Source organism: Mesocricetus auratus, unplaced genomic scaffold, assembly GCF_017639785.1.
Source record: "Mesocricetus auratus isolate SY011 unplaced genomic scaffold, BCM_Maur_2.0 Super-Scaffold_100676, whole genome shotgun sequence".
In the NCBI taxonomy this organism is placed as follows: Eukaryota; Metazoa; Chordata; class Mammalia; order Rodentia; family Cricetidae; genus Mesocricetus; species Mesocricetus auratus.
Window position 1 is genome coordinate 56,974,232 of NW_024429266.1, and position 27,433 is coordinate 57,001,664.

The window sequence follows — 27,433 nt, forward strand, 5'->3', positions numbered from 1 at the left end:
TTAACAAACATCCCGTTTTATTTACAAAGCATTAAAGCTTTAGCAAGAAGTACTCAAGGCTAAGTCTCATCTTGTACAAAACTACAGAACATTTTAAGAAACAAATAGAGGCAGGGAAGACAACAAAAAGAAAGAGAAGCATACACATATATTACACAAATCAAAACAATCCTAGCTGAAAATGGATGGAAGGTTCCAGAAGCTGACGAAAAAGTCTAAAAGCATAAATAATTATTAGGAGCTGCTGCCAGAGGCAGTCTGGCAGGGCCCGGGCTGATTCTCTCAGTAGCCAGTGAATGGAAATGGACACAGCTTTAGCACCCAGATGGAGGAAATCAAATCAAGCCTCTCCACACAGGAAAGGCAGAACCCCTGTATCAGTTTGCTCACTATGCAGGGTGCTGTACAGAGAGATAGGACATGGATAAAGTATCTACAAATAAAAACATGTCATGTGTGAGCCCCTTACCAATCACAAACATTGGTCTCACACACCCTTGAGGAAGCAGCACCAGCCATGACTCTGGAGACTTCCTGCAATGTCCACTCTCACTTCTACCCCACAATATAAAGTAATCAATGGGTTTGGCTATCTGAAGGAGCCTCCACCAACTGATACAGATTTCACAATTAGCATAGTATTTAAACCCCCTTTCAATGCCGAGAAAGTATGCCCCTAGGGCAAGCCAAAAGCTATTGCCAGAGACACTACTAACTCTTTCCATACTTGGCTTCCAGACTTTGGATTTTCAGAAAATTTCAAACACTTATTATACACATCCATCCAATTTGCTATTTTTATTAAAAGAACAGCAAATGCAGAGAAAGCCAGGGTGAGAAAGAGAAGGGTAAAAAAAGCTAAGCAACCTTTCACAGAAAGGAAGTGAGTGAAAACACAGGGGGCCTGGCTCCAGGAAGAGACACACTGTGGCTGGTGGAGATGAGTTCTCCACGGGCAATGATTTGACAAATGAACCTGATCTTTGATTTGAAGTGAGCTGCTGCTGTGGTGCCCCAACCCCATGATATAGAGGCTTGTGGAGAAATACACCTGGCTTTGTTTCTAACTCTGGAAGTCAACACAGGTAAAGTAATACACAAACTGTTGATGATTCTTAGCTGGAGATGGATAAAACTAATCATACCCCAAAACCATGATTATTCAAACAGGCCTGATACTGGAAAACATGCAATGCAGGGAAACCCCGGATTTTCTGGAGCCCATCCAGCCTCCTGGGCAAAAGGTGGTAAGACAGAATGACAGGCCCCTTTTATCTTCCTTCCTTTTCTGCCAATTTGAAATCTTTCAGGCACTCACCTCTCTGTCCAACCTTTATACACAATAGAGAAACACAGGAAGCAGCTGGGAGGGGAAGTTATGAATGAAAGAAACAGAAAATGCATTCGTTTTCCGAGGATACTGGTAGCAAAATTTCAGAAAAGAACAAGTCACTCAAGGACATGCACTGAGGATGGAAGGCAACAGGAGACGGGAATACATGTCCCAAGGATGTGACTTCAACAGTTAGGTGAACAAAACCTGGGCAGTTTTCACCAGCAACACAACCAAGTGTGAAGTTGAAGCGAGTCAGATCTCCTGACGTCTTCACGCATCCTCATTCCTGAGAGCCTATTTGGACTTATGCTTGAAAGGGAAGGCAGGGACCTGTGCTCTTCTTCCATAATTCACTTCTTCCTTCAAACATAAAATCCACTCCTTCCACCTCCTGGGTGGGAGGTAGAGGCCTTTGTTTTCAATTAAAGCCAATCCCAAATGACTGGCCACACTGTCCAAAGGCTACCTGACGACAAGGTGAGAAGAACAAAGAGTTTCACAGTCTTCATAGCAGTTCTGAGATTGCTCCTCCTGCTAAAGAGATGAGACACAAAAGATTTCCTTTAGTATCATGGGCACTCATGGGCCAAGAATGTCCTCTCTGAAGAAAAGTGCATAACCCAGCTCCTGGTCACATTCTTCATTGAAGTGTCCGCCAATCTAAACCCAAAGCCCCACCCAATATTGTTCAGTACTGTCCCAATGAGTGTGCAGGGGGTGTAAATGGATGAGCCTCTACCCAATTGCTAGGCTGATAACCAGGCTCTTGGGCAATCACAACAGACAACATTAACTTCATATCTTAGACTAATCAGTCCCTAAAGATTAATAGTGAACAAGACATCCCTGTCTAAGCCCCACTGTTCCTTAAGTGACATTTTTATCAGCTTGGAACCCCAGATAACGGTGTGCTGTTGATGAAAGTACTATCTGTGTTTCTATGCACCAAGAACTGGCAAGTGAGTAAAATTCTAAGTAGTAAGATCAAATAAGACTTCCCTGATGACTCCACAGAAGCTGCTCAACTTCTCAGGGACGTCTCTAAATGGGTTGCTGTGAAATAGTAACTAGGACATATAAAAAGAGAACAAGGGAAAGAAAAGTCTCCTGGTTGTAATTTAAATGAGGGATTACACGATGCTTGGAGTTGTAAAATGGTGCAAATTAATTGCATAAGAAAGAAAAGTATTCATTCACAAAGTTGCATTGACTGTTATTTTTAAAATGAAGTTCTAATAAAAATGAAAACTGACACTAAAAACATACTCACATTTGCTGAGAATAGACCGAAATGAGTACAAGATACAAACTCTCTACTGAAGACTATACTGTTAAAAGTAAAACTGTGATTTCAATCAATATGAAATGCAAAGAATTTCCTGAGTTGACTTAAAATGTAAGATAACAGAATACAGTCTACTAGACTCAGTTCATTTACTTCTTTCATGTTGGTCTAACTGACTGCTCCCACAGGTACCCTGACCAAGTTTTTCAGTTTACAAAATAGTACATCACCACCATTTTAGCCATTAATCATGATGGAAAAAGTGGTTTAATCACAAACTGACACCTTCAATAATTGGCACTCAAGACAATGAATGAACACCCTCTACTGTACAAAACAGTTGACATTTCTACAACCACCCCCATTTTTAGGAAAGATGTGCGTGCATATTCACAATATACACTTACTGAGGCATTAGACAACTAAAATCGAAGCAAGCAACACTATTAGCAAGGTAATATATGACAAAACAGCTCTACAAAGGCCTGCAGCATTTGGCCCATGGAAACAATATTTAGTTGCATCATTCAGGAAATCTCCAGCAGTATAATATTAAGAAAAATTCAGCTTAAAATGAACAACTATTTTTGGTATCTCCCAGTAGGAGCCTAATTCAGGATGGCCAAAGAAAACATCCCAACATAATTTCCAATCCTTCATTGGTCGACTAGGAGGATCACATAGAATGAGACAGAATACCCAGCTAGGAATCCGTAAGTTAACCTTTGAATGACGATTTACTTCTAACAGGGAAGGAAGGGAAGGAGGTGGAGGACAAATGAACATTTCACTATTGGGCATTTAAAACCAAGGTGGTGTGGCCTTTGTTCACCTTTAACAGATCCAGGTGTACATCAAGCCACTGGTGTCTTCCATAGAGGGAGGGGAGATGATCTATGCTGCAAACCAGCCCTTTGTGGCCTTTGCTGATGAGGTTTGCTGCTGAGGAACCTTAGGTCTCAGGTAACAAGGAAAACAACACAGCTTGTGCTCTCATCACAAGCTCAGGAATAGAGCTAAGATAACAGAAACAGAGATTGTTAGACAGATGGTACGAGCAGGCCTGTCCCTGGACAGTCCCCAACTCAGGGTTACCCTTACCAGGCTTCCCTCAACACAGAATATAATGCTATTCAACACTAATGAGCTATGTGACATCAAATAGTTTCAGTGGCCCCAGATTCCAGATTAACAGTGGTCTACTTGCCCTCTCATTTCCCCTGAAATCTGTAATCTATTGTAACATACAACAGATAACGGCAGTTTTTTGTTAGAGCAATTAAGGTTTACAGAATGGGTTCTTCACTAATTGGCCAGTTGCACATATTAATAAACAGCTGTCATTTATCCAGCTTGAGCATAACACAACTTACCCCTAAAATTCTGTCGTCAAAAATTTGACACTAATGCAAAAGGCTCACAGAAACGAGCCTTGAACACAATCCTCAGAGTAGACTGGTTTGTTTCTGCAGTGCTGAGAATGGAATCTGTGCCCTTGCACATGCTAGGCAAATTCTAACACTGACCTTCATCCCCAAACCATGGGCTAATTTTCAAAGAGATCTCCGCATTCTGGATGAGTTTTATTTCTTAATATCTGGTAGAAAACAATGGCTACATACTATTTTTTTATTGAAAAGCTCTGTGGTATCAAACCACATGAGTTATTCGTGAAAATACTAGTTTTCCTCAGAGGCCCCTGGAGGGCCACAAGAAAATCAAGAGCAGGTCCAGTTTTTGCTTGCTCAGGACCCTCCAAAAACTCAGATGTTATTGAATGAAGCCCTGACCTCAACCAAAGATCCACACACAGAAGATATGATATTTTACCCTGAAAGTGATATTTCTGGAATTATCTTGGACATCTGGTGTCACCACTCACAAATTTGCTGCCTTACAAAGTTCCAAGCTGTACTGACCTGTCAGTAGAGCCACAGGGAACCCTCTGACTGTCTTGGAATCATGCCTCAAGATCCTTGCTGAAGTTTTGCTAATGATCCTGCTCCTCAGCACTGTGGTATTTAATCTGTTCTGGAGATTTCCATCCAGGAAAAGGTCAATGAATCAAGGCCAGAGAAGAAAGGAGAACACAGGAAGGACACATAGTTGCATGGAGAAGCACACGCTGCATGCAATCCTGAGGAGCTTCGGGACTGGAGCTGCTCTGTCTCTTATAAAATGAATCCTTCCTCTTACCCCACCAGGGACAACCTTCTAGCCTTCCTTAAGGATAGAGTTGTTAAAATAGTTGAGCACTCAACAAAATAAGAAAACAAAAGGGCAGCATGAAGTATTCTGCCACTAAAGACACAGTTCCACCTTAAATGTATCAGTATTTCCTTCAACTTGAGACTAAACAAAGTGACAATGGGTCTCCTTCAAAGAGACCCTAGACAGAGGTACCTACTCTTAACAGAACAGGTTGGAATGCTAGCCTGAATAAATAACCAGTATGCATTTCACTTACAGTTCAGAATTTTACTGCAAATTTGTTTTGCTACTAAGATAATAATGCTAATGAATTTGAGGAATAATAAGTTCATTCTCCAGGACTGAGCAAACTTTCCAACATTTTCATCTTGGTTCTCATTTAGACATTTAGTTATTGTGGTTAAACATATAATAAAATTGAAATTGCAAGTTTTTGTATTTTTGAGAAAGATAATTTTAAAAGTCTGAAGTAGTGTATTTACTATATACTATATATACTTCCTAATGAAAAGCACAAGATTAATTTAAACTAATAGTGTTTTGTTTTTCTGGTGATGTAGCTCAAACATAGGGCACTAGGCAAATGCTGCTCCACTGAGCCATACACAGAGCTCCCAAGTCCTTATAGGATGGTTCTGAAAATGGGGGATGGGAGAGGGGGCATGGCTGCACACACCTTTAATCCCAGAACTCTGGAGACAGAGGCAGGAAGATCTCTATGAGTTCCAGGCCAGCATGGTCTACGCAGAAGCATGGAGACTATGTCTTAAAGTGTTTTAATTAATTTTATGTATCTGGTCACATTTTAAATCATTTTAAAAGTAACTCGACTATTGTGGCAGGAAAATCTACTCAAACTTCAAGTTGGATTTCTTCTGAACTGACACAGCGTATGCACACGAGCTACAGAAAGATCATCTTTATTTGTTGGCAGTCAACTAACTGCTCATCTGTAGTCAATTGCTGACCTGTGGTTTTACTCCTGGCTCTTCCTTTATCTGCACACAGCTTAGGACTGAGTATGGAGGTAGGAACTGTTTACCAAGTGCTGTAACCACTGCTGCAGGGGACTCCCCTACTCAGTGGTAAGGTGATGTAGCATGAAAAACTCAGGTCTACATCTAGCAAACTTAGGGGACTAATGACTCAGTCTGCTTTTCAGTTCCTCTATAAAAAACAATTCCTATTTATAGGCAACAATTAACTAGCATAAGGTAACAAACTGAACAAGGAATTCTGCTTTGCATTCTACTATTTATGGATTAACACATTTAAATTAAATTTTAAAGCAGAGGGGAAAAAACTAAATATAACCACTGACATTTTATCTATCCTGTGTCAATTAGCCACAAAACCCAGAATATTATATTAACAAAAGCACTGCTTTCATGTGTGTGCAGCGTGATCAGTATTATGGATAGATACAGGCTTTCAAATCCCAAGGACATTTGAGTGGAGATGAGCACTAACTCGATCATTATTTTTCAAACAAACACTACTCAACTGGTTCACAGGTATTTTCTAGGAATTTCCATTCCTTGATAAAACTCCGTCAGTTATCTATTATGTGTTAGGGGCTAAAGCGGCTTAGATGTTAAGGGCTAAGGCTCACAACCAAAAGGGCACTTAGATGTTAGGAAGCCACACTGTGTCTTTTTGGCAGTTTCCTCCTATTTTCAGATACTGGGGGAAACCTCAGAGCCTGTTTTCTCTTTAACACTATGGTACTGATAAAAAACTTTTCTCTAGACTATCGAGAAAGAATGTCATTACTTGGAGCATCTGAATGAAATGAAGATACTGAAATTTAATAGTCAGGTTCTACACTAAACCAGTTTAGTTTGCATTTCTGGCTACTTGTCTGAGGCAAAAATAAAAAACAGACTAAAGAACTATCCACAGATGAAAAATTTAAAAACTAAACACCTAGGGCAGATACGGTCTAAGAAATATATTAAGTGGAGGCTCGAATCTTTTTTAATCAGATTTTCCTATAGGAATCTAATGGAAAGTAGAGTTTCCTCCCCAGAAAAAGACTCACGTAATACTTTGTGTGTCTGTAGAAGGCAGAACCCTTGTAATCTATTTATGGAACCAAGGTTGACAGTCAGTGAATTAAGCCAATTTTGGTTAAGCTTGCCCATAGCAGCTTAAAATCCAAAGATTACTTGATGCTGGGGAAAAGGAAGGAAGAAAGGGAGGGAAATCCCATTGCAGTTAAAGGAAGTCAGGAGCTGTACAAAGCAAGGCCACACAGCAAGCAGACAGTGCTCCCAATGTGTCCTTACCTGCCAAGGGCTGGCTGAGTTCCGCCTGCACTTTACCCTTCGTTGGTCCTTCCAGAGGTAAACCTCTGTCCCCTTTGTAGAGTTTCGGTTTAAATGGAGAATCTTTCTCTTTACCTTTTGATCCTTTAGGCCGGCCTGCTTGCTTCTTCTTGGATTTGCCATCCCCCTTCACACCCAGTAGTGGATGGACTTCTGCAGGAAGACAGACACCATGAAAAACAGTTCATGCCACACTGGTCCCGCACAACAACCAGACCTTTGAATGCAAACAGCATTGCTTTGTATGGCCCACATCACTAATCTAAGAAAAAAAAATGCATTATTATTTTTAAAATAATACAAAAAGAATGGCTACTAAATTGACAAATACTTGCTAGACCAAAGGCATATATACAGCCTATATGGTTTATACCAAACCATAGCAACTCCAAATTGAAAAACAGTTAAAATCCCCACTCATTTTAAGTCAATCAAACCTTAACAGGAGTGTGTGGGACACCAACACACAGCACAGGCATAAGGGATCAAAAATCAAATGGACAGGAATGGGCAAGAGTTCTGAATCCACCATTTTCTGTGAGAACTTGAACAAGTTATACAGCTTCAGCCCAACTTTTCTCCTTTGTCAAGCAAGATTAATAAAACACTTGCAGGGTGGATGTAACTATGACCTGTGGTATCGAAACTATATGCTGCTACTTGAAATAGAGTACACAATCAGGGGTTATACAGTTGTATAATTAATTGATCTACCGTTAGCTCTAAGAGAAAAGAATGGAAGATGTCTAATGCACTACTCCAACCCTAGCAAATCATTGCAACACATGGTAATAAAAGCTTCCAACCCCACCATGAAAGCAGGAAGGAAGAAATGACTGTACAGGTCTGACTGGCACTTAACGAGGCAGTAAAACCACTCTAGGGAAAACAAAAAGATAAACAGTTCAAGGAAGCAATTCTAAGTCATGTATCAGAAGACAAAGTATGTCATCTTAGGCAAGGTAATGAAGGGCGGAATGTCTCCATTTTAAAAGAAATGAACACCAATGTAATCACCACAGAACTATAAAGCAATATAGAAAAAGACTCATGGGAAAATTCCTTCAGAGTAAAATTGGCTCAAATAGGCACCAGAATGCAGCTCTTACCGTCATTCGGGACTCCTTGGAGTTCTATATTGGTTGTTTTAGGTTTCTTCTTTGGTGGCTGGGACCCATCTGCAGAAGACTGCCTCTTCTTCTCTGAACTAGCCCCTTCATCCATCAAGGAGGTTGGGACTGCATCCGGTGGGGGGCCATACGGATTTTCTTCAGGGTCTTCTACCTCAGGGGCAATGGGTAAATACAACAGAGCCTTTGAATCTTCCAGCTCTTCATCACTATTCGGAACAGGAGCAAACAAGGGATTGGAAAAAAGAGGAGATAGTTGCTTAAACCACAAGCCCTTCAGCCTTTCCTCTAGTGCCTATGTTTAGCACACACAACAGTTACAGACTCAGACTTCCCAAAAGCCAAGATGAAGGAAAGAAACTGGGTAAGAGGATAGTGAAATCATAACCATAATTAGACAAAGTTCATTACTGAAGCAGCTCTCTTTTTTTGTCCCTGAGACAGGGTTTCTCTATGAAACAGTCCTGGCTGTCCTGGAACTTGCTCTGTAGACCAGGATGGCCTCGAACTCAGAGATTCACCTGCCTTTGCCTCCTGAGTGCTGGGATTAAAGGTAAGGGCCACCACTTCAGTTTCTTAAAATATACATCACGTTTTGTTCAGCAAAGGACTGTTCACTATTCCCACCACTAAGCAGTTAGAAGTGAGGGGACAGTTGGGGCAACTGGGCAGTGCACAAGAGACAGGACTATTCCTAGCCTTCCAAGCCACTCACCTGCTACAGAAGGCAGCAATGGGATCTACGCTGGTGACATCCACTTCCTCGTCTTCAGCAGCATCAGCCCCTGTAGGGCAGAACATTGGAGAAGTTTGAAAAGCAATGGAAAATTGCTTTTTGCCTGAGAATAACCCAATTGTTCATTTTACTCAATTACTTAACAAGGATTGAATTCCTAGTAGACATTAATACTGGAAATAGCGACAGCCAAGAAAGTTGGGAACGGCTCTTCAGTAAAAGTCTCAGTCTACCCAGGAAATAGACAAATCATTTCAACATAATACAGTAAAATAATATGCACTGTGCTCGATAGGGAGACAAGAAGAGTGACTGGTTTATGCAGACATCTAAAAAGGTTCACAAAACCATCGATAATATTTTGCATCCCAGGAGGTATCCTAAAACCCACAAGACATGTAAGTTACCTAAAACCCAAAAGTGGAACAGTTTTCAAGCTAGGGAGATTTAACTTCAGGAAGTAGGTCAGGTGTCAAAGATCTGGCCATTAATTACAATGCTAGGGAGCATAGTTATCATATATACACACACACCCCTTCAGCCCCACTATGTGCAAAGTTCTACACTAGAAACTATGAAGATAAATCAAATCTCAAGACAGTGGTGATGCAAACATATAATCTCAGCACTGGGAAGGTCAGTACAAAAAGTATGAGAGTTTGTGCTACATAATGAGACTCTTGTCTACAAATAGCAACAAAAAAGTCAGATCTTTATTTCAAGGAGTTCCAGAAGTTTGGAAGATGAGATTAAAAATAAGAATGACTAAGGTCATGATAATAAAAGACTTTGGGGCTCTTCTTACAAGCTGGGCATATTCTAAGTGCTTTATATTAATTATTCCATTTATCTTCTGCAATGGAAAGACATGGGTGTTGCCATTACTCCACCTTAGAGATGAAGGACTCAAGCGTAAGTATTTTGCACAAAGCTATCTGGTAGTAGAGCTCATGCTCTTGACCTTTCTCCAACTGACAAAGATGTAACAGAAGACATGGCACAAACCGAGTCTGGGCATATCTCTGTGCTTTGCAGGGTGCTATATGCAAACCCTCATTCAATCATCTGTGACTCATCAGGAAATACAGATGAAATGTCAAGACCTGCTTGAGTACTGGTGATGCACATGGGAACCCTTAAGTAGAATATAAATTAAGACTCCCCAAGCACTGTGAAAACTATATATGCTTAAGGAAAAAGGATGGCAGATAAAGCCTAAGAAAAACAGTAATTTTTCTTTTTGGAAATACCACTTGCATTTGACAGGTATTACCTGTTTGCTCAGGCTCACTCTTATCTTCATCTTCAATATCGAACTCTGATTCTCTTTCCTCATATTCTACATTTTCATCCAGCTCTTTGAAATCTGGTGCAAATGCACTCCAATTTTCCTATGACAGAATAGGTAAGTTACGACATAAAATAATTAGTACCCCTGTAAGTTCAGACAACTTAGGTTCAGCATGAAACAGACTAAGCATTCTAAGATTAAATTTGGTATAAGAGAATAAATCTTAGGTATGTGTTTGCCATCTTGATGTATTTTCTTTTCTTTTCTTTTTTTTTTTAAGATTTATTTATTATGTATACAACATTCTGCCTCCATGCCAGAAGAGGGCGCCAGATTTCATTATAGATGGTTGTGGGTTGTGAGCCACCATGTGGTTGCTGGGAATTGAACTCAGGACCTCTGGAAGAGCAGTCAGTGCTCTTAACCTCTGCAGCCCGATGCATTTTCTATATAAACATTTCAAGTTATTAACTGCATTTCTTTCCTAAATAACTACATCCTTTATTCTTTTTAAAGTGTATTTCACAAAGGTAGTTTAAAATGTTCATCAATATAAAATGAACTGAGTTGAAAATAAGAAGAGCAAAATAAATGTTAAAAGGTTGTAAAGTGTATATACATGAAAACAAAATTGGAAACCAGCTCTGAACTAAGAATATCCCTCTGAAGTGAAAATGAAACTAAATACAATGAACCTACTTAATTAGGCTGCAAAACTAGATGCAAAACAAGGTAATTAAAGTAATATTTAGCGTACTCTTTATAAAGAATTTTTGATAAAAAGAAATATCTAGTTTCAAAGCAAATCAATCCAAAATATACTTACTACTTGATTTTGGGCCCAAATGGACACCACTCCACTAGAAATAGAAGCTATGATGGGTCGAACTGGATGCCACTATATTGCAATTTAAGAGAGAATTGTTGGTCAGAACAGATTTAAAAGCCATTCTAGAGTGTGAATGCAACCAAAACAATATACTGCTCTACTCACAGCCACATCCAGCAGGAGCTCCCCTCTGGTCCCATGCAAGATCTTCACCAGGTTGCCAATGCTCTTCTCCCAGATATACAGTGCATGCTGCCGGGCAGAGCCCGCCACTATGTACTCCCCATCCCCAGAGAAACAACATTTTTTCCATGGGGTCCTGAAACACAAAAAACATCCCCAAGAGAAGTTGGAACCAGAGCCCAGAGAAGGTCAGTCACACCCTCTCCTGGTAACGATACCTACCTATTCACCAAGTCCTGCAGTTTCTGCATGGGCTCAGGCTCTCCATCCCTTCCACACGTTAAAATCTCTCTGCCATCATAGACTCTGATTATTCGATCTGCTGTGTTAATTAGAAAGCAACTACAAAAAGGAGAGAGATTATCAACCAGTCAGACATCTGTCCCTGTTAACAATTTACCACTATTAATTAGACCAGCACCACAGACCAACTAGTTGGCTGGAGAGAAACTAAGAATGGCCAACATGTGACGCTTATCTATCTTCTTATTACTCCAAGCCAATAAAGTGAAAATACATGTTCTTTATCCTGTGTGTCCCCAAACCTCATGTTAATACTATCTGGACTTAACTGAGATCTAAGACTTTGACCCAAAGTCAGCACGCTCAATTCACAAGTTCATAATGTGTAATATTCAACAATAAAATACTATATTCATCTAGCCTATTTCAAATATCATATGGTTATTAATAAGTCAATAAGATAAATGTATATTCTTCAAATGTTTATTTGAGGAGGGATGCACATGCCACAGCACACTTATGGAGGTCAGAAGACAACTTGGAGGAGTCAGTACTCTCCTTCTACCATATAGGTCCTGTGAATCCAACTCAGATCAACAGGTTTGGTAGGAAGTTTCTTCACCTGCTGAGTGAGTTCTTAAACCTTAAATATGTCACTTTCAAATAGCTAACTTTTTATTGCAATGACAACGAAAATTTGTTTAAAATGTTTTCCATCATTTCCTTACAGTCTCTAATAGTAAAAATTATTTTTGAAATTATATAATTTTCTCCTTTCCCTTTCCTCCCCTCAACCCCTTCCATGCAACACTCTCCCCTTGTTCTCTCAAATTCATTGTTTCTTTTCTTTCTGAGTAACTGGGCTGTGGTTCAGTGGAAGAGTGTTTGCCTTGTGATGAGAGATGTCATTTTGTAACTCTGTCTCTTATTGGTTGTTGAATAAAGCACTGTTGGCTAAGAGGGAAGCAAGATAGGTGAGACTAGGAGTCAAGGAGGATTCTGGGAAAGAGAGGCAGAGATAGACACGATGTAGCCGCCAAAGGAGTAAAGAGGTCCGGACCCCTTCTCCGGTAAGAGAAATACTTAGATTAACAATTATGGGTTAAATACTTAAGTCAGAGCTAGCCAGTAAGAAACAAGCAAACGGCCAACAGCTTTATAATTAATATAGTGTCCTGTGAGTTATTTGGTGGTTCAGACAATGTGGCAGGGCCCAGGCGACTGGCAAGGAAGAAACTACACTCTACAGCCTTGCATGCATGAGACTCCAAGTTCAATCTGCAGATATACCAAGCACTTTGAAAGGGGATTTCCTCAAACACATGAATGCTCCTAAAAAGAATGGAATGAGTGCTACTGCTGACTAACAAGGCATTTTTTCTTGTTCCTGTCAATCCAGCTGCATCTTACAAACTTAGAGAAATGTCTGGAATTAAACCAGTTAGCACATTTTAAATGCATGCTCAATTGCAATATGAATTCAATAACATTAGTTCAGGTTATGTGCTGGCTAGTTTTATATCAATGTGACACAAGCTAGAGTCATCTGAAAGGAGGGAATTTCAACTAAAAAAGTACCTCCAAAGATTTGGCTGTAGAGCATTTTCTTAATTAGTGAGTTATGGGGAGGGCCCAGCCCTTTGAGGGTGGTGCCATCTCTGGGCTGGTGGTCCTGGGTTCTACAAGAAAGCAGGTAAGCAAGTCATGAGGAGCAAACCAGTAGGCAGCACTCCTCCATGGCCTCTGCATCAGCTCTTGCCTCTGGGTTCTTGCCTTGCTTGAGTTCTTGTCCTTATGGCTTTTGATGAAGAACTGTTACATTGAAACTGTGAATGAAATAAACCCTTTCCTCCTCAAGCTGCTTTTGGTCATGGTGTTTCATCACAGCAAGAGTAGTCTTAACTAAGACAGGCTGTAAACATATCTGGGACTGGGGATGTACCTTAGTTTTAGAGCACCTGTCTAGTAAGAGGGAAGCCCTGGAGTTCTATCCCTAGCACTGCTAAAAATAAGTAAGTGAAATATTTAAAATTTTTACTCAGTGCTATGTGCCAGGCATTTTGATTGTAAGCAACAAGACTTAAACATCTTTTCTGTAGAAGAACTGTCTGGTAACCTTCCAACAACTAAGATGTAACTCTTCAGCAAGGGGAATCTTAGGAACCTAGAAACTAAACAGTGAGAGATTCCAACAGCTTTAGTGAATTTTATAAATTACACACACCGCAAATATTATTATTTGCATTCCATTCACTTAAAAAAACAAACAAACTAAAAGAAAATCAAAGATATCACTGGGTGCGGTAGTGCCATTCTGTAACCTCTGCACTCAGTAGGCTGAGGTAGGAGGACCACAAGATCTAGGCTAGCATGAGCTATCTAGTGAGATTCTGTTACAAAAACAAAATACAAAAACTCTATACATACAGGAAGACAAGGCCTCACTCACCTCCCTTTCCGAGCAAACTCAATTGACTTAATGGCTGTAGTATTGCTTGTTCCTGTTGTTACTCTGAAGGAAGCAACAAGATCCTGAGAGTCTGTTTTTAGGACCAAGATCTGAAGTTTACAAAACAAAAATAGAAAAATAAATATTCTGATGACTACTAGTAATTAGATCTGACTTGTTTTTAAATTGTGCAGAGACCTAGTAAAAATTCAAACATCTCTAGTCCCAGATAGTCAATCTTATTAAGTGATATTAAGTTTTACTTCTTTTAATAAACTACAGAGTCTTAACCATCTACTTTTAAAACATGATGTTTAACATTATTCACAGCAGCCAACAAATGGAATCAACCCCAGAATCCACTGACAAACAAATAGGCAAAATGTGGCATACACATACAATGTGATTAAACTGTGAAGAAGAGGGAAATTCTGACACACAGTACACCACCATTTTTTAAAAACTGCTACAAGAAACATCTAAATGTACTACCCCCCTCAAAGTCTACACTTCCAAACATCCCAAAGAACAAATTTAACAAGAAAAAAGAAAAATGATAGTCTCAGTACTATAGTTAAATTGGCCTGAATTGTATCATGTTTCTTTGTGTGAATGTGCACATGTGTAAATGTTTATATTGAGTCTTACACAACTACATACTAAGACATTTTCATCAGCATGTTGATGACTTTCAGATATTATTCTCTTCATAAATACTACTGGTCAAGAACTTTCTGTCCTTTATTGTTTTTGCTAGAGAGTAAGCCCATAGTCTCGTGCGTACATGGCAAACACCATACAACTAAGATGTTACATCTCAGCCTTTTTCGTTTCTTTTCTTTCTCTTAGTGTCTTGAGATAAGCTTTGCTATGTAGTCCAAAACTAGCTTGAATCTCACTATTTAATTGAGACTGCCCTAAAACTTTGAGTGATCCTCCTGTCTCTGCTTCCCAAGTGCTGGAAGAATGACAAAATAAGCTGCCACACTGTCTCCATGGTTATCTAAATCAAACAATCTACTTTAATTCATAGTACAGAAATTATTAAGGCATGAAAGAGAACTTAGCTACATTTCAGTTGAGAGATTATTCCAGGGGTAAAAGAAACTTAAAGTAGAAGTAAATATAAGCCAAGACAGACAGATGCCTAGCCTTTTTTCACTAACCCCATAGCTTACCTTGCCCTTTGCATTTCCTGTATAAATATATTCCCCTCGCCTATCAAAAGAAGCCACCACGTTCAAATCGGAGTCATCATCTACCGGCAGAACAACATGTTTGGAATCTGAAAGGGTCAACATGACAGGAGCAGATTTCATGGGACACACGAGAACCTTGTTCCTGTTTAAAAATATGAACACACATTGGCTTTTGCTTTGGTATCAGCAGATTTGAGTCCCTGTCCTTTTCCCCAGACCCCTGAACACTTCCCTGACTGGCTCTCCCAGCTACAGCAAATATGAAATGGTGAAACCACATAAAGTCTACACATCTGATAACAGGGGACAGACTCAATCTGTATGAGAGCCTATCTTGTTTTTTTTGTTTTGTTTTGTTTTTTGTTTTTGTTTTTCGAGACAGGGTTTCTCTGTATTGTTTTGGAGACTGTCCTGGAACTCGCTTTGTAGACCAGGCTGGCCTCGAACTCACAGAGACCAGCCTGCCTCTGCCTCCCGAGTGCTGGGATTAAAGGCGTGCGCCACCAACGCCCGGCTTTGAGAGCCTATCTTGACAAATAAAATGTGACCATTAAAAATATTTAGTAAACCAGTAAGATACTAAATAATGTAAAAACAAAATACTGATTTTTAATTATGCTAGCATATATGCATATGTGTATCAAATATGGCCTGTGCTTGAGGCACATATAATGAGCATCATACTTACAGAGAAGTAGATTATGAGAGATCCCCAAGAAATGAGAAGCTGTGTCTGAAGTAATGGAATACCAGGAAACCTTTCCTTAAATGTAGTCTTAATAATAAAATGATCCCTCATACTCAAGGCATACTCATTACTTTATTCCCACCTTTGGTCATTTCCAAAGTCTTAATATTGATCAGTTACACTCTCCTTACAATATATTCAGTAAAACCAACCTCGACAGAAAAAGTATTTCATATAGGGTTGAATAGGTGTTGTGTTTCCCTCTTAAACCTTAATCTGAAGTTGTCAGAGCCCAGAGCTAATCCACTCAGAATGAGACCCCACCCTAGGAAAGGAATATCTTAAACATACTGATCTCGAGGATGATATTGGACTTTTAAGATGGGTGAAGGGAATCGAAACCTCTGGTCGCAATCGCCTGAAAGAACATCCCACTGTGACACTATGTTATCTGTAGAAGCACTCACAAGCTTATGACCATCTCGACTCCAACTAGGGGAAAAAACAGAAGTGAATTTAGCACATGATCTAAGATAAAGTGTATATGCCACTACTGTGAACAAAATGTTGACCTAATTGCACAGGTCAACATTTTTTTAAAGTATAGCCAAATCTATAACAAACTTTCTCATTACATAAGTAGGCTGACCTTGAACTCAATCCTCCTGCCTCCAATCCCCAAGTTCTATAATACCTGCAATTAACCCTGGGCCTCCATACACATATGCATACACACACGAGGCCACACACATGCAAACATGCCTATAAGCATGCACATTTTAAAAAGGAAAAAGAAACCATGGGGCTGAGGTATTTATATAACTCAGTAGTAGTAAAGTGTTCGCCCAGAATGTATAAGATCCTGGGCTCAATCTCCAATACCACAAAAAATAAAGTAAATAAAATCAAAAATTCCTTACCACAAAGAACAGACTGGATGGATGTGTGCACTAATTATTTTAGCAATGCCTCTTGTCAAGAAATCCCAAATAACAATTCGGCCATCATTACAGCCAACTGCAAGCAGTGTGCCCCACCTGTTAAAGGTGCACGTCAGGGCCATGCTGATGCAATCCAAAGTTCCATCAGCTTCCTACAAGACAAATGCAGAAACATTCACAAGGACTCTTTGTCATAGAAGACAATGCATACAGAAATGATCTCTGAGAGTGTTCTTACACCTTTTTAATTGGTTGAAATGAACAAATCCAAACCTTTTGGAAACAGTGACGATCAATCTTACACAAACTCTCTGGAGGTCAATGAGCAAAGGTTATAGAAGGAACTAGAAGAGTTCTTTGATTACAGGAAAATGTAAAAGCTATGACACAGCCTGTGCGACTGACATTAAGAAAATTACATTATTTTACGTCAATATCAAGCTTTAAAGAATAACTACAATGAAGCACAGGAAATGTTATAAATGTACAATTACACATAGTGATAATAATTACTATGTAAATACATTCATCAAAACTTACAAAGCACACACAAAAAAAGTTCCTGTATAAATGATGGAAGTGTTTGTTTAAAAAGCCCTTCAGTTAAAGTTGCGAATATTTTTCCTTTTAAAGAAAAATGAACCTTGCTGGGTGGTGGTGGTGCACACCTGTAATACCAGCAGTAAGGAGGCAGAGGCAGGCAGATCTTGGGGTTCAAGGACAGCCTGGTCTATAGAGTAAGTTCCAGGACAGCTAGAGCTACACAGAGAAACCCTGTCTCAAACAAAGCAAAATAAAACAAATTATTGTAAGATTTCCAGCCAAAATTGTATATTACCAATCCTCAAAGTTAAACATTTCATTTTCATTTTTACCAGCCATAATATGTATGTGTCACATTTAATTATTTGCCATCAAACAAATAAAAGGCAGTCACCGTTTCGCACACGTTACAACAAAACTAAACTCACCTCTGGATAGTTCTGCCCAAAGGACTCTGCAACAAGGCAAAGAAAGAAAGTGTATGAAACATAAGTCACACACAGGGCCCACACAGCCTACAAACAGTACACAACAGTATTGCCAAGGAGGGGATGGGACTGACACCTTCCAGGTCTCCATGAGGTCACACTATTCATCACCACAGACAGATGGCATATGCTTTTTTTTTAACTCTTGTCATTTCATAAGGATACAGGAAAGTATACCGAGGCTGTGAGATATTAACAAAGTAAGTACAGAAGCAGATGTGAATTCAACCAACTTCTATTTAGGCAAACACTAAAGAGATTTGTCAAAATGTACAATAATGCCATTTCTCTCACTCATGTTTCTTTGTTTTCAAAAACAGGGGGAAGTGGAAAGCCAGGGATCCTAACTCTAAGCTGTAACACTCACCTGGTATAGTTTGGAGGTGTTCTGAGAGGGCAGACAGACTACAGAGTGAGGGTCTGAAGAGCTAAAGGCAGGAGCTGAGACAGTGAAGAAAACAAGCCCTGGTGGCTAGAGTCAAGAGAGCCATTATGGGCACAGCCCAGTGTCCTAAGAGGCACAGCCCAGGGTCCTAGGATGCAGGGCCCAGGAGCTGCTGTGTGCTAGCAAGCCGAGCCTAGAGCCATAAGCTTCTGCTTAAGCACCCGAGCAGCAAGCCTCTGGCTCTGAAACTCTGGAGTTTTAAGTCTCTAGTTCTCCAGCATTAGAATATAAAACTAGTTTGGAACAGTCCGGGGGGCCATTAGAACGCAGGGTCACCACTTGTCCTCACTGTCTATACAGGATCTTACAAAACCAAAGAAGCCCCAGCCAGTCACTTGTAACACATTCAATTATGAAAAGAAATGAAAGCAAATGCTGAAATGTATCAAGAAAAGTGTTCTTGAAATTTGTTTTTGAAGTTTTAAAGCAGAACGTGTGTTATATAGAAATGTGTATCTGGGGCTGGAGAGGTAGCTCAGTGGCTAAAGTGCTTGCTGAGTGGCACTGAACACTGAGTTTGTATCCATAGCACCTGAAGGTGGGCGGAGCAGCAGGATGGCTTGTGGGGGGGAATAAAAGCACTTGACAAGCAAACCAACTCCTGGAAGTTCCCTGATTTCCACAAGAGCACCATGGCATGCACATGTTGGTCCGTGCGCGCGCGCGTGTACTCACTCAAACATCAGAAACGAAACTCAGGGTCAGTAAGATGGCTCAACAGGTAACGGCACTGAGAGCCAAGCCTGCAGCCCTGAATTCGATGCCCAGGACCCATTAAGTAAAAGGAGAGAACCAACTCTCACATAGGTTGTTCTTTGACCTCGACATGTACCCATGCACATATACACACGTGTATTCCTTAATATAACTTAAAAATATCCTTTTGGCAGCTGGGCAGTGGTGGCGCACGCCTTTAATCCCCGTACTCTGGAGGCAGAGGCAGGCGGATCTCTGTGAGTTCGAGGCCAGGCTGGACCGACAGCCTCCAAAACAATACAGAGAAACCTTGTCTCGTAAAACCAAAAAATAAATAAATAAATAAATAAATCCTTTGGCTAGAGATGGGATTTCAGAGCCTCAAAACCCATGTAAGGGTAAAGGCCAGGTGAGTGTACAGGGGAACAGGACAGGCAGATGCCAGACTCTTAGCCAATCATAGACCTCCGGGTTCAGTGGCAGACCCCATCTGAAAACAGGAAGAAGACACCCAACATTAGCCTCTGGCCTCTACACATACAAGCAAACATATGATGCACCGGCACAGCGTGCGCGAACACACACACACACACACACACACACACACACACACACACACACACACACAGGTACACACACCATATACACACAAAATGTTTAAGGCATCGCTATGAACACATCCTAGCACTCAGGAGACTAAGGCAGGACTGAGTCTGAAGGAAGCTATATATGTGGGGTTCAAGCCAGTGTGGGCTCCTACAAATCCAACATTCTGCCTTAGTCAGTCCTCTCAACTCCCTACTAAACAGGCATTTGCATCCTTCATTATTACAGATGAAGAAGGGTAGTCATGAAGGGTGAGTCCCATAACTACAAACTGGCAAGGTCCTGACCGACCCACAAACAATACTTGCGCAACCTACAAGCCTAGGAGCTTGCCTGAATTTGCCCATCAGTTTACTACTATGTGATTTACAAAACACACTGCCTTTTCCTGAAAGTTATAATGTACTTCCTCTCCTTTTCAGGATAGCTGATGCTCCATTTCCTCTACTCCTCGGGGATAATCAACAGTAACACCACTCACAAGCTCTTCAGGGGGCCAAGAAATATAACTCAACAATGCAATGTGAGCTAAGAGATCTACCTAGAATCTTTACCCAAGAGAACTTTTTATTCTGTTAGTTCCAAAACACCATCCATTTGCCATAGAACCAAAGAAAAGGTAAGAATTGAACTATCCACTTAGCCTTTGCCTATAACTCACAATGATTTATCAGAGTACTGAAAGATGACTGTTTTCCTAACCAGCCCTCAATATTTCGTCCTTATCCATGTTTGATAAAACACTGAAACCCTTTCTTGTCCCCTTATTCTTACAATCTTGGCTTCAGTTACAGTAGCTTTTCCACCTCTGTTCCTAAAAGCCTGTGTTACCCTCACATATGCACCTTTGGCTATGGAGTGTAGCAGTGTCTTGCCTTCGACATGGCAAGACGCCACTTCAATAGAGTCTCTTTGACCTGCTCTTTGGAAAGCTGAATTCCGTTAGCTTTTAGTGCAATCTCATCAGTTTCTTCGAGCACCTCCCCAGATCAGATCTTCCTTCTTCTGTGGGATCCTTGCTTCAAATGGCCTTGGAGTAGTTCAGGTTTCTCCAGCCTTCCCCTCAATCCTGTCATATGTGATAACATCTGCATCTCTTTCAAGATTGGCTGTCAAGAGCTTCTCTCAACAATCCTATTTGTTTTCTAATTACCAGCAAATCCCTCCCTTTCAGAACAGTTTGAAACCATAGTAGCAGCCCATTCTGCTGCCTAAAAGGTGAAGGCTCTGTCAGTATCTGTCTAGACAATGGACACCACTCTACCTGTAGTCTAACACGACACACCTGCTACATTGCCTTGGGCCTAGTCTTGCCTCCCTTCAGCAATCTTTCAAATAACTTGCAAGTCTAACTTCTTCCATCCATAACTGTAAAACAGCACTCACTTAAAATTCTTCTTTGCTTAACAAAATGAACAAAACTCTTTAAGTATAATTTTGAAAAGCAATCTCAGTTTGGCCCTGGCCAGTACTTTTCATTTCATTTTTGTCTTTGAGAACTTAAATTAAGCATGTCCTGAGTACCAGCTGCAGAGTACGCCATTTCCTTCACATCCACACTCGCGCATGCCTAGGAATGTTTGCTTCTAGTTTCCTCCATTGGAGGGTAACCCCACAGAAAGCTCCTGCTCCATCTGTTGGTTGGTTGGTTTGGCATCTCCATCTCAGTATTTTCAGTCTATCAGGACCTCTAGAAAATGTCCCCTAATTTTACATCAATCCACCCACAGTGTAGAACTAGCTGCTTTCATGTGAATTCCCCACAGTGTGCTAAGACACTGCAACTCTGTATTGCACAGACAGTACTCGTTTCTCTTCTCCTGGTTGTTTTTATCCAGGACAAAAGCAGTATCTTATTCTGTTTTCAGTTAGTATAATTCAACCCACCCCAAAAATGGATAAATCATCATACTCTATTAAAACAAGTTTTTAATAAATTAGTGTAGGGAACATCAGAGGATAATGAGCAAAAGGATTAAGTGGTTAGAAGTATTTGCTGCAAAGCTGAGGCCTGGAGTTCAGATCCAGGCACCCACATGGTCCAGCAGGGCCCTGCACACGCTTGTAAATCCAGCACTGAAGGGGGCAGAGACAGGAGAGGGTTTGCTCGTTACCAGTTCAGCTGAAAACATGAGCTCTAGGTTGACAGAAAAGACTGTGCCCTAAAAGAAAAGGGCAGAGAATGACAGAGGAGGTTACATTAATGCTCTGTATACATGACTTCTCTGGCCTGGAGTGCACAAACTTACCCACACACATATAAACTCACACAAACATAGGCATACATCACACAGACACACCCATGTCAAAAATATTCTAATTACACATGTACATATATAGGGGTTGTGAAAAGTTTATTTCTTGGGCCAGTGAGATAGCTAAGGACATGAGTTAGAACTCTGTAACTCCCCACATGGTGAAAGGAGAGAAGTGACTGCCCAAAGTAGACCTCTGATCTGCACCCCCAACACACACACACACACACACACACACACACACACACACACACACCTACACGCACTAAATAAATTTAAAATTAATTTTTAAAGCCGAATGGTGGTGGTACACACCTTTAATCCCAGCACTTGGGAGGCAGAGGCAGGTGGATCTCTGCGAGTTCGAGATCAGCCTGGTCTACAAGAGCTAGTTCTAGGGAAGCCTCCAAAGCCACAGAGAAACCCTGTCTTAAAAAACAAACAAATAATAATAATTTTTTAAAAAAAATATTTCTTAACGAGTTATAGAAAAAAATGAGTTTGAAAAACTATCTTGGGCTGGTAATGTCCAACTTGCCTGCCTAGGTGCACATGCCCTAGGATGGAAGAGAGGCTATCTTAGTAATTTTGCATCTCCAGCGTAGAACGCTTGTTACACAGCAACATCTCAAAAAGTGGTCAGATGATCACAGAAGTAAAATTAGTATACTATCTAGGAACCACCTGAGTGGCCACGTTCCACAACCTACTATCCTTCCTTCATTTCCTTTACCTGACCCGATGTCCTTTACAGTGTTCCCATAATATCACACTGTTCCTTTTTCCTGCTTATATACAATCATTGACTTTCTCATTTTAAAATTCAGTCACTTCTACAGAGACTTTTATCTTTTGGAGATCCAGACCTCTTTATATGTTGGTCACTGTTAAATATTCCTAAGTTTCCCCCTTATGAATCTTCTCTATCATTCAAAATAACTTTCCCCATGACCCTGTTGTAACCTCTTCCCTCTTATAAATAAGGCTCATCTCTTGGTATCTACTTCATCCACACCTTCTTAAAATCACTATAATCTACCTTCATCCTAGACGGTTAAGGCGTACAAGTTGCCCAGGTATGAGAAGGAACGGCCTATCAGTTTTCAGCTCCAAATGCTCTGCAATCAGTGCCTATAGGAAGGAAGTACTAACCTGTATCCTCTTCTAGCTGCTGTACATAGGGAAATATATGGAAGGTACCTGAAAATGCACCTAGCTCATGGAAGCACTGCATATTATATAAATTATAATCATTTGCTCATCCTTTTCCCTCCAAATATAAGTAAGTAACCAAAGATCTTTGCCTGGCAATTTTCTTTCTATCCCTCTCATCTTTTCCCTTCCACTTACTCACAGGGTTTCAATAAACCAAAATGAATCGTGATGAGAAGTCAAAACTTGTCTCCCAAGCTCTCAGTCTACATTCAACATATCCAAGTTACCTTTCAGACTCCCTTACATCTTACCAACAGCATCATTATTTTTCAATTCATCTTCTCATCAATACTATACTCAAACTCTGCCTACACTGCCTTCTCAATGTTTTTTCTCTCCATGTCCTAGCTCACACAAACTGGGTTTTTTGTTGTTTGTTTGTTTTTGGTTTTTTCAAGACAGGGTTTCTCTACATTGTTTTGGAGGCTGTCCTGGAACTCGGCTCTGTAGACTAGGCTGTCAAACTGGTTTCATATTGTCTCAACTACACATTACTGTCAGATAAACTTTACAAATCAGTGCCCCAACTGAGTTGTCAATGCATCTGCCCTACCTTCCTTAAAAAGCAAACTGCCCAACCTGGCATCCACGACTCTCCACAAAATAGCACCAACCTAAACTTTTTGATCATCTCTTTATCACAATATACACATTTTGGCCAAGCAGAAAAATTCTCTCACTGAGGGTGCTGGAGAAATGGTTCAACGGTTAAGAGCACTGGCTGCTCTTCCAATGGTACCAGGTTTGACTCCCTGGTAGCTCATAACCATCTGTAATTCCAGTTCCACGGGCTCTCTCTTCTGGCCTCTGTGAGCACCAGGCACCCCACTTGTGCACAGTCATACATACAGACAAAATACCCAGACACATAAAATAATAAAAAAAACTCTCACTTATGTCTTACTTCAGACACATCTTCCACATATTTTCATAGTCTGTCAGTATTATATGCATGTGCATGCATGCATGCTCCAAAAAACTACTTAAAGACAAAGAACACTTTTTAAATCTTTATAACCCTCTGTCCCTTCAGAAAAAAAATCATTAAAGGCAGCCAAGTCATGCAGGAGCTCTTGCAAACAGACGTCACCATGCTAAACCATCACCTCATAGAAGGCCATAAGAAAATACCAATGTGGATAAGGGGTTGGGAGGCAATGATGTAAGGACATAGTGAGAATAAAAGAAAGAACTGCCTGTGTAGTTCACACTTCAGTGATCTACAACTCCTTACGGTTAAGGACCTTAAACTGGAAGTCAAAGTTACCGGATCCCAAGTGCCAACTACGTCACTTCGTGCCCAGTCACAACACTCTTAACCTTTTTTAGAAAATCTGGATAAATAACACATTTCCAGTAGGAGTCACTCTATCTAGGTACCCGATCCCCTGACAGGTCTTCACAGTTTCACCCTAGTTCACTCTGGCTCAGATCGCATCTCCAAAAACTCTGGTCCTGTCTGCTCAGTTAGTTCAGCACCTGCGATCCTCGAAATCACAGCTCAGTCCAAAAGTGCCCTTATGACTCCACAGGTGATCTGAAAGCGGCTTCGGAAAGGCAATGCATTCTTCTCGGACAGAAGCTGATCTCCTGCTGCTGCAACTCCATACCATGAGCACTCAATGAATCATCTAAGAGGGGTGTCCCTAAGGTTGCAGCCAGCGTTTCCTCCCGCCCGGGTTCCCTCCTTTCCAGTACTAAAGGGTTAGCTAACACGCAGCCACAGTCCTCCTCACCCAGCAGCTCGAGGTTCATCCCTGCGGACGCTGGCCGCCTGGTCTCCGCACCGGCAACAGTTCCTTCTCCCCCACCCGCTCAGAAGCACCGCGTCTAAGTGGGGGGCGCCGCGAAGAGCCTGGCGCAAGCTCCGGAGAGTTTCGGATTCAGAAGGCCCCGCGGCTTCCGCTTTCCTCCCCCGCCTTCCTTGTTCGTTTTACGTAGCTGTCCACATTTATCCCTAATTTTTAAAAAAAGATTAACCGCTTTTTGAATCAATAAATTATAGGAGTTTTGAGATATAAATATGTTGTCGTCGGTCAGAACTCCAAAAAATTCAAGCATGTAAGGCTTTTCTGTCCGGGACCATGTAGGCGAGCAAAACATTTCAGGCATATCGCTAACCCACTAATGCTTACTGTGCTGTGTGTTCCTTGAGTTGTCCCGGCGGCTGCCTGTGACTCCGCAAGAAAGGTTCCGGGTGACTCTTTCTAAGGCAAGAAAGCGGGAAAGGTCGGCCCCTAGTGCCGGAGTGTTGGAGCGCGGGCTGGCTTGGATCACCCTACGTGTACTGTAGTTTACCAGAGCTGACTTAATTTCGTGAATATTATTTCACGTCTCTACGAGTATGCCATCCACCACGGAAAAGAGTAAGATGGCATTGTTAGGCCTTGTCCTTTGGTTTACTGTGTACACAGCGTCGATTAGAACACAGGAAAAGAACTGTCAAGAGAGATGGACTGATTTCCCCAATTGTCAGACTTGATGTACACAGAGCAATCAGAGAAGACCAGCTGATGGTAAATAAGGGGGGGGGGTGTTTATCCTACTGTAGATGTGGTGGGCATTCACAAAAAAGGAAAGAATAGCAAAGGCCCCACTGCACTTAAAAGGAGACAAGCTAGGTTCCCCTGGGTCGATATTATGATAGTAATCTAGAGGTCCTCCTAACTGACTCTACCCTTACAGGCATTTAATCCTCTGTGCCTCCGTTTCCATGAGAGTAAAATGGGAATGATAATAATATTACTGACAGAATTGTGAGGATTAAATGGCTTAGCATACAAGTGCCTAAAATAGCAGGTGACAGCAAATAATAGTCATTATTGTCCAATTACCTTAAATATGACACTTTCTTGTAGCCATTTAACCCACTAACAGTAATTGAGACTCAGAGATATTAGACAATTTTCACTCCTTTGCATATCCAATTTTCCAAAAAAATTCTCCCCAAATACTACACTACCAGTAATAGTCTATAGAAGTCTTTCAGCACTTCTCGCAGTGACTTATTTTCAAGTCTCTTCAGCTATACCCACTGGATAAGTGAAAAAAAAAACATTGTTTCACTTGTTTAGCAATAGTTATGAACTTTTCACATGTATACATTTTTATTTTCCTCTTCTGTGGGGCAGTTGTTTGGTGTCCATTGCCATTTTTTATGGTACATACATTTTTATAAAATTTTCAAGGAAGGAATAATATGATCAAATTGATATTTGAGAAATAAAACTCGCCAGGTGGTGGTGGTGCACACTTTTAATCCCAGCACTCGGGAGGCAGAGGTAGGTGGATCTCTGTGAGTTCGAGACCAGCCTGGTCTACAGAACGAGTTCCAGGACAGCCTACAAAGCCACAGAGAAACCCTGTCTCGAAAAAAGAAAGAAAGAAAGAGAGAAAGAAAGAAAACTCCTACCCAGCCTTGAAGCACATACATGTGACCTCAGCATTTAGGAGTCTGGGCTATATAGTGATCCTGGTGTGAAAGGAAAGAAGGAAATAAAATTTACATGGTTGTTTTGTTTGTTTGTGTGTGTGTGTGTGTGTGTGTGTGTGTGTGTGTGTGTGTTGTTGGGTTTTTGTTTGTTTTTTATTTTTTTGTTTGTTTTTGGCCTGGTGCTGGTGATTGAACCTAGAGCCTTACCTAAAGGCCCTACCCATAAGCGTAGCCCTAACAATAACACTCTTAAGAACACTGGTCAATAGGAATTCACTTGAGGGGTGAAAACTCTTCACAAGTTTACTGCAGTGCTCCTGTGGAAAGATGAGAATTATCTGAATCAAATCTATGGTAGAGGAGGAAAACAAGCAATGAGTTTGAGAGAAATTAGGAGACAGAATTGGAAGTGGCAGAATAGGAAACGTTTTTTGTTTGTTTTATGTGGGATATAATGGAGGTCATATGCCTGACATGAGCCATGTCTCCACTTTTGGGGCTCCATTTGCTATTGCATAGAACTCAGAAAAAGAGACAAGGTAGATGGAAGAGCCCAGCTTCAGATACATTGGATTTAAGAAGTATATGAAAAGGCTAGAGACCATAAAACATGGACTTCAAAGAAGTCCAGGCTAAAGATGTGCTGTATTTTGTCAACATTATAATATGCATACTTTTTATTTTAAAATCTCTAAATTAGGGATATATCATATGTGTAGTTATCCCTCATAATGAATTAGCAGTGGTTTTTGTTTCATAATATGCTATTGTATGTCTTGTAATTCATTGTATTCTACTTTGATGAGAAACTGTAATTGGTGGGCTTTGCTTAGTGAGGATTAGTTATAGCTGTATTAATACTGCCAGAACAGGGTATCTGAATTTGTATGATGAAGGGGCCTGG

General features: G+C 40.7%; 1 protein-coding gene across 2 annotated transcripts; it reads right to left on the minus strand.

Moving 5' to 3' along the window:
* Rbbp5 (RB binding protein 5, histone lysine methyltransferase complex subunit) lies at positions 1–25,002 on the minus strand. 2 transcript variants are annotated; one of them, XM_040738832.1, is made up of 14 exons: positions 24,833–25,002; positions 17,820–17,845; positions 16,828–17,000; positions 16,259–16,399; positions 15,199–15,361; positions 14,021–14,130; positions 11,551–11,670; positions 11,311–11,464; positions 11,143–11,214; positions 10,299–10,416; positions 9,005–9,074; positions 8,269–8,498; positions 7,235–7,312; positions 1–1,870 (listed from the first exon to the last, which is right to left on the minus strand). In XM_040738832.1, exons 1-14 carry the CDS (start codon positions 24,849–24,851, stop codon positions 1,842–1,844), a joined length of 1,503 nt encoding a protein of 500 aa, XP_040594766.1. In that variant the 5' UTR covers positions 24,852–25,002; the 3' UTR covers positions 1–1,841. The 2 variants fall into 2 exon arrangements, with proteins under 2 accessions (XP_040594766.1, XP_040594765.1); XM_040738831.1 differs by having other exon boundaries at positions 7,121–7,312.
* Positions 25,003–27,433: the final 2,431 nt, after the last annotated feature.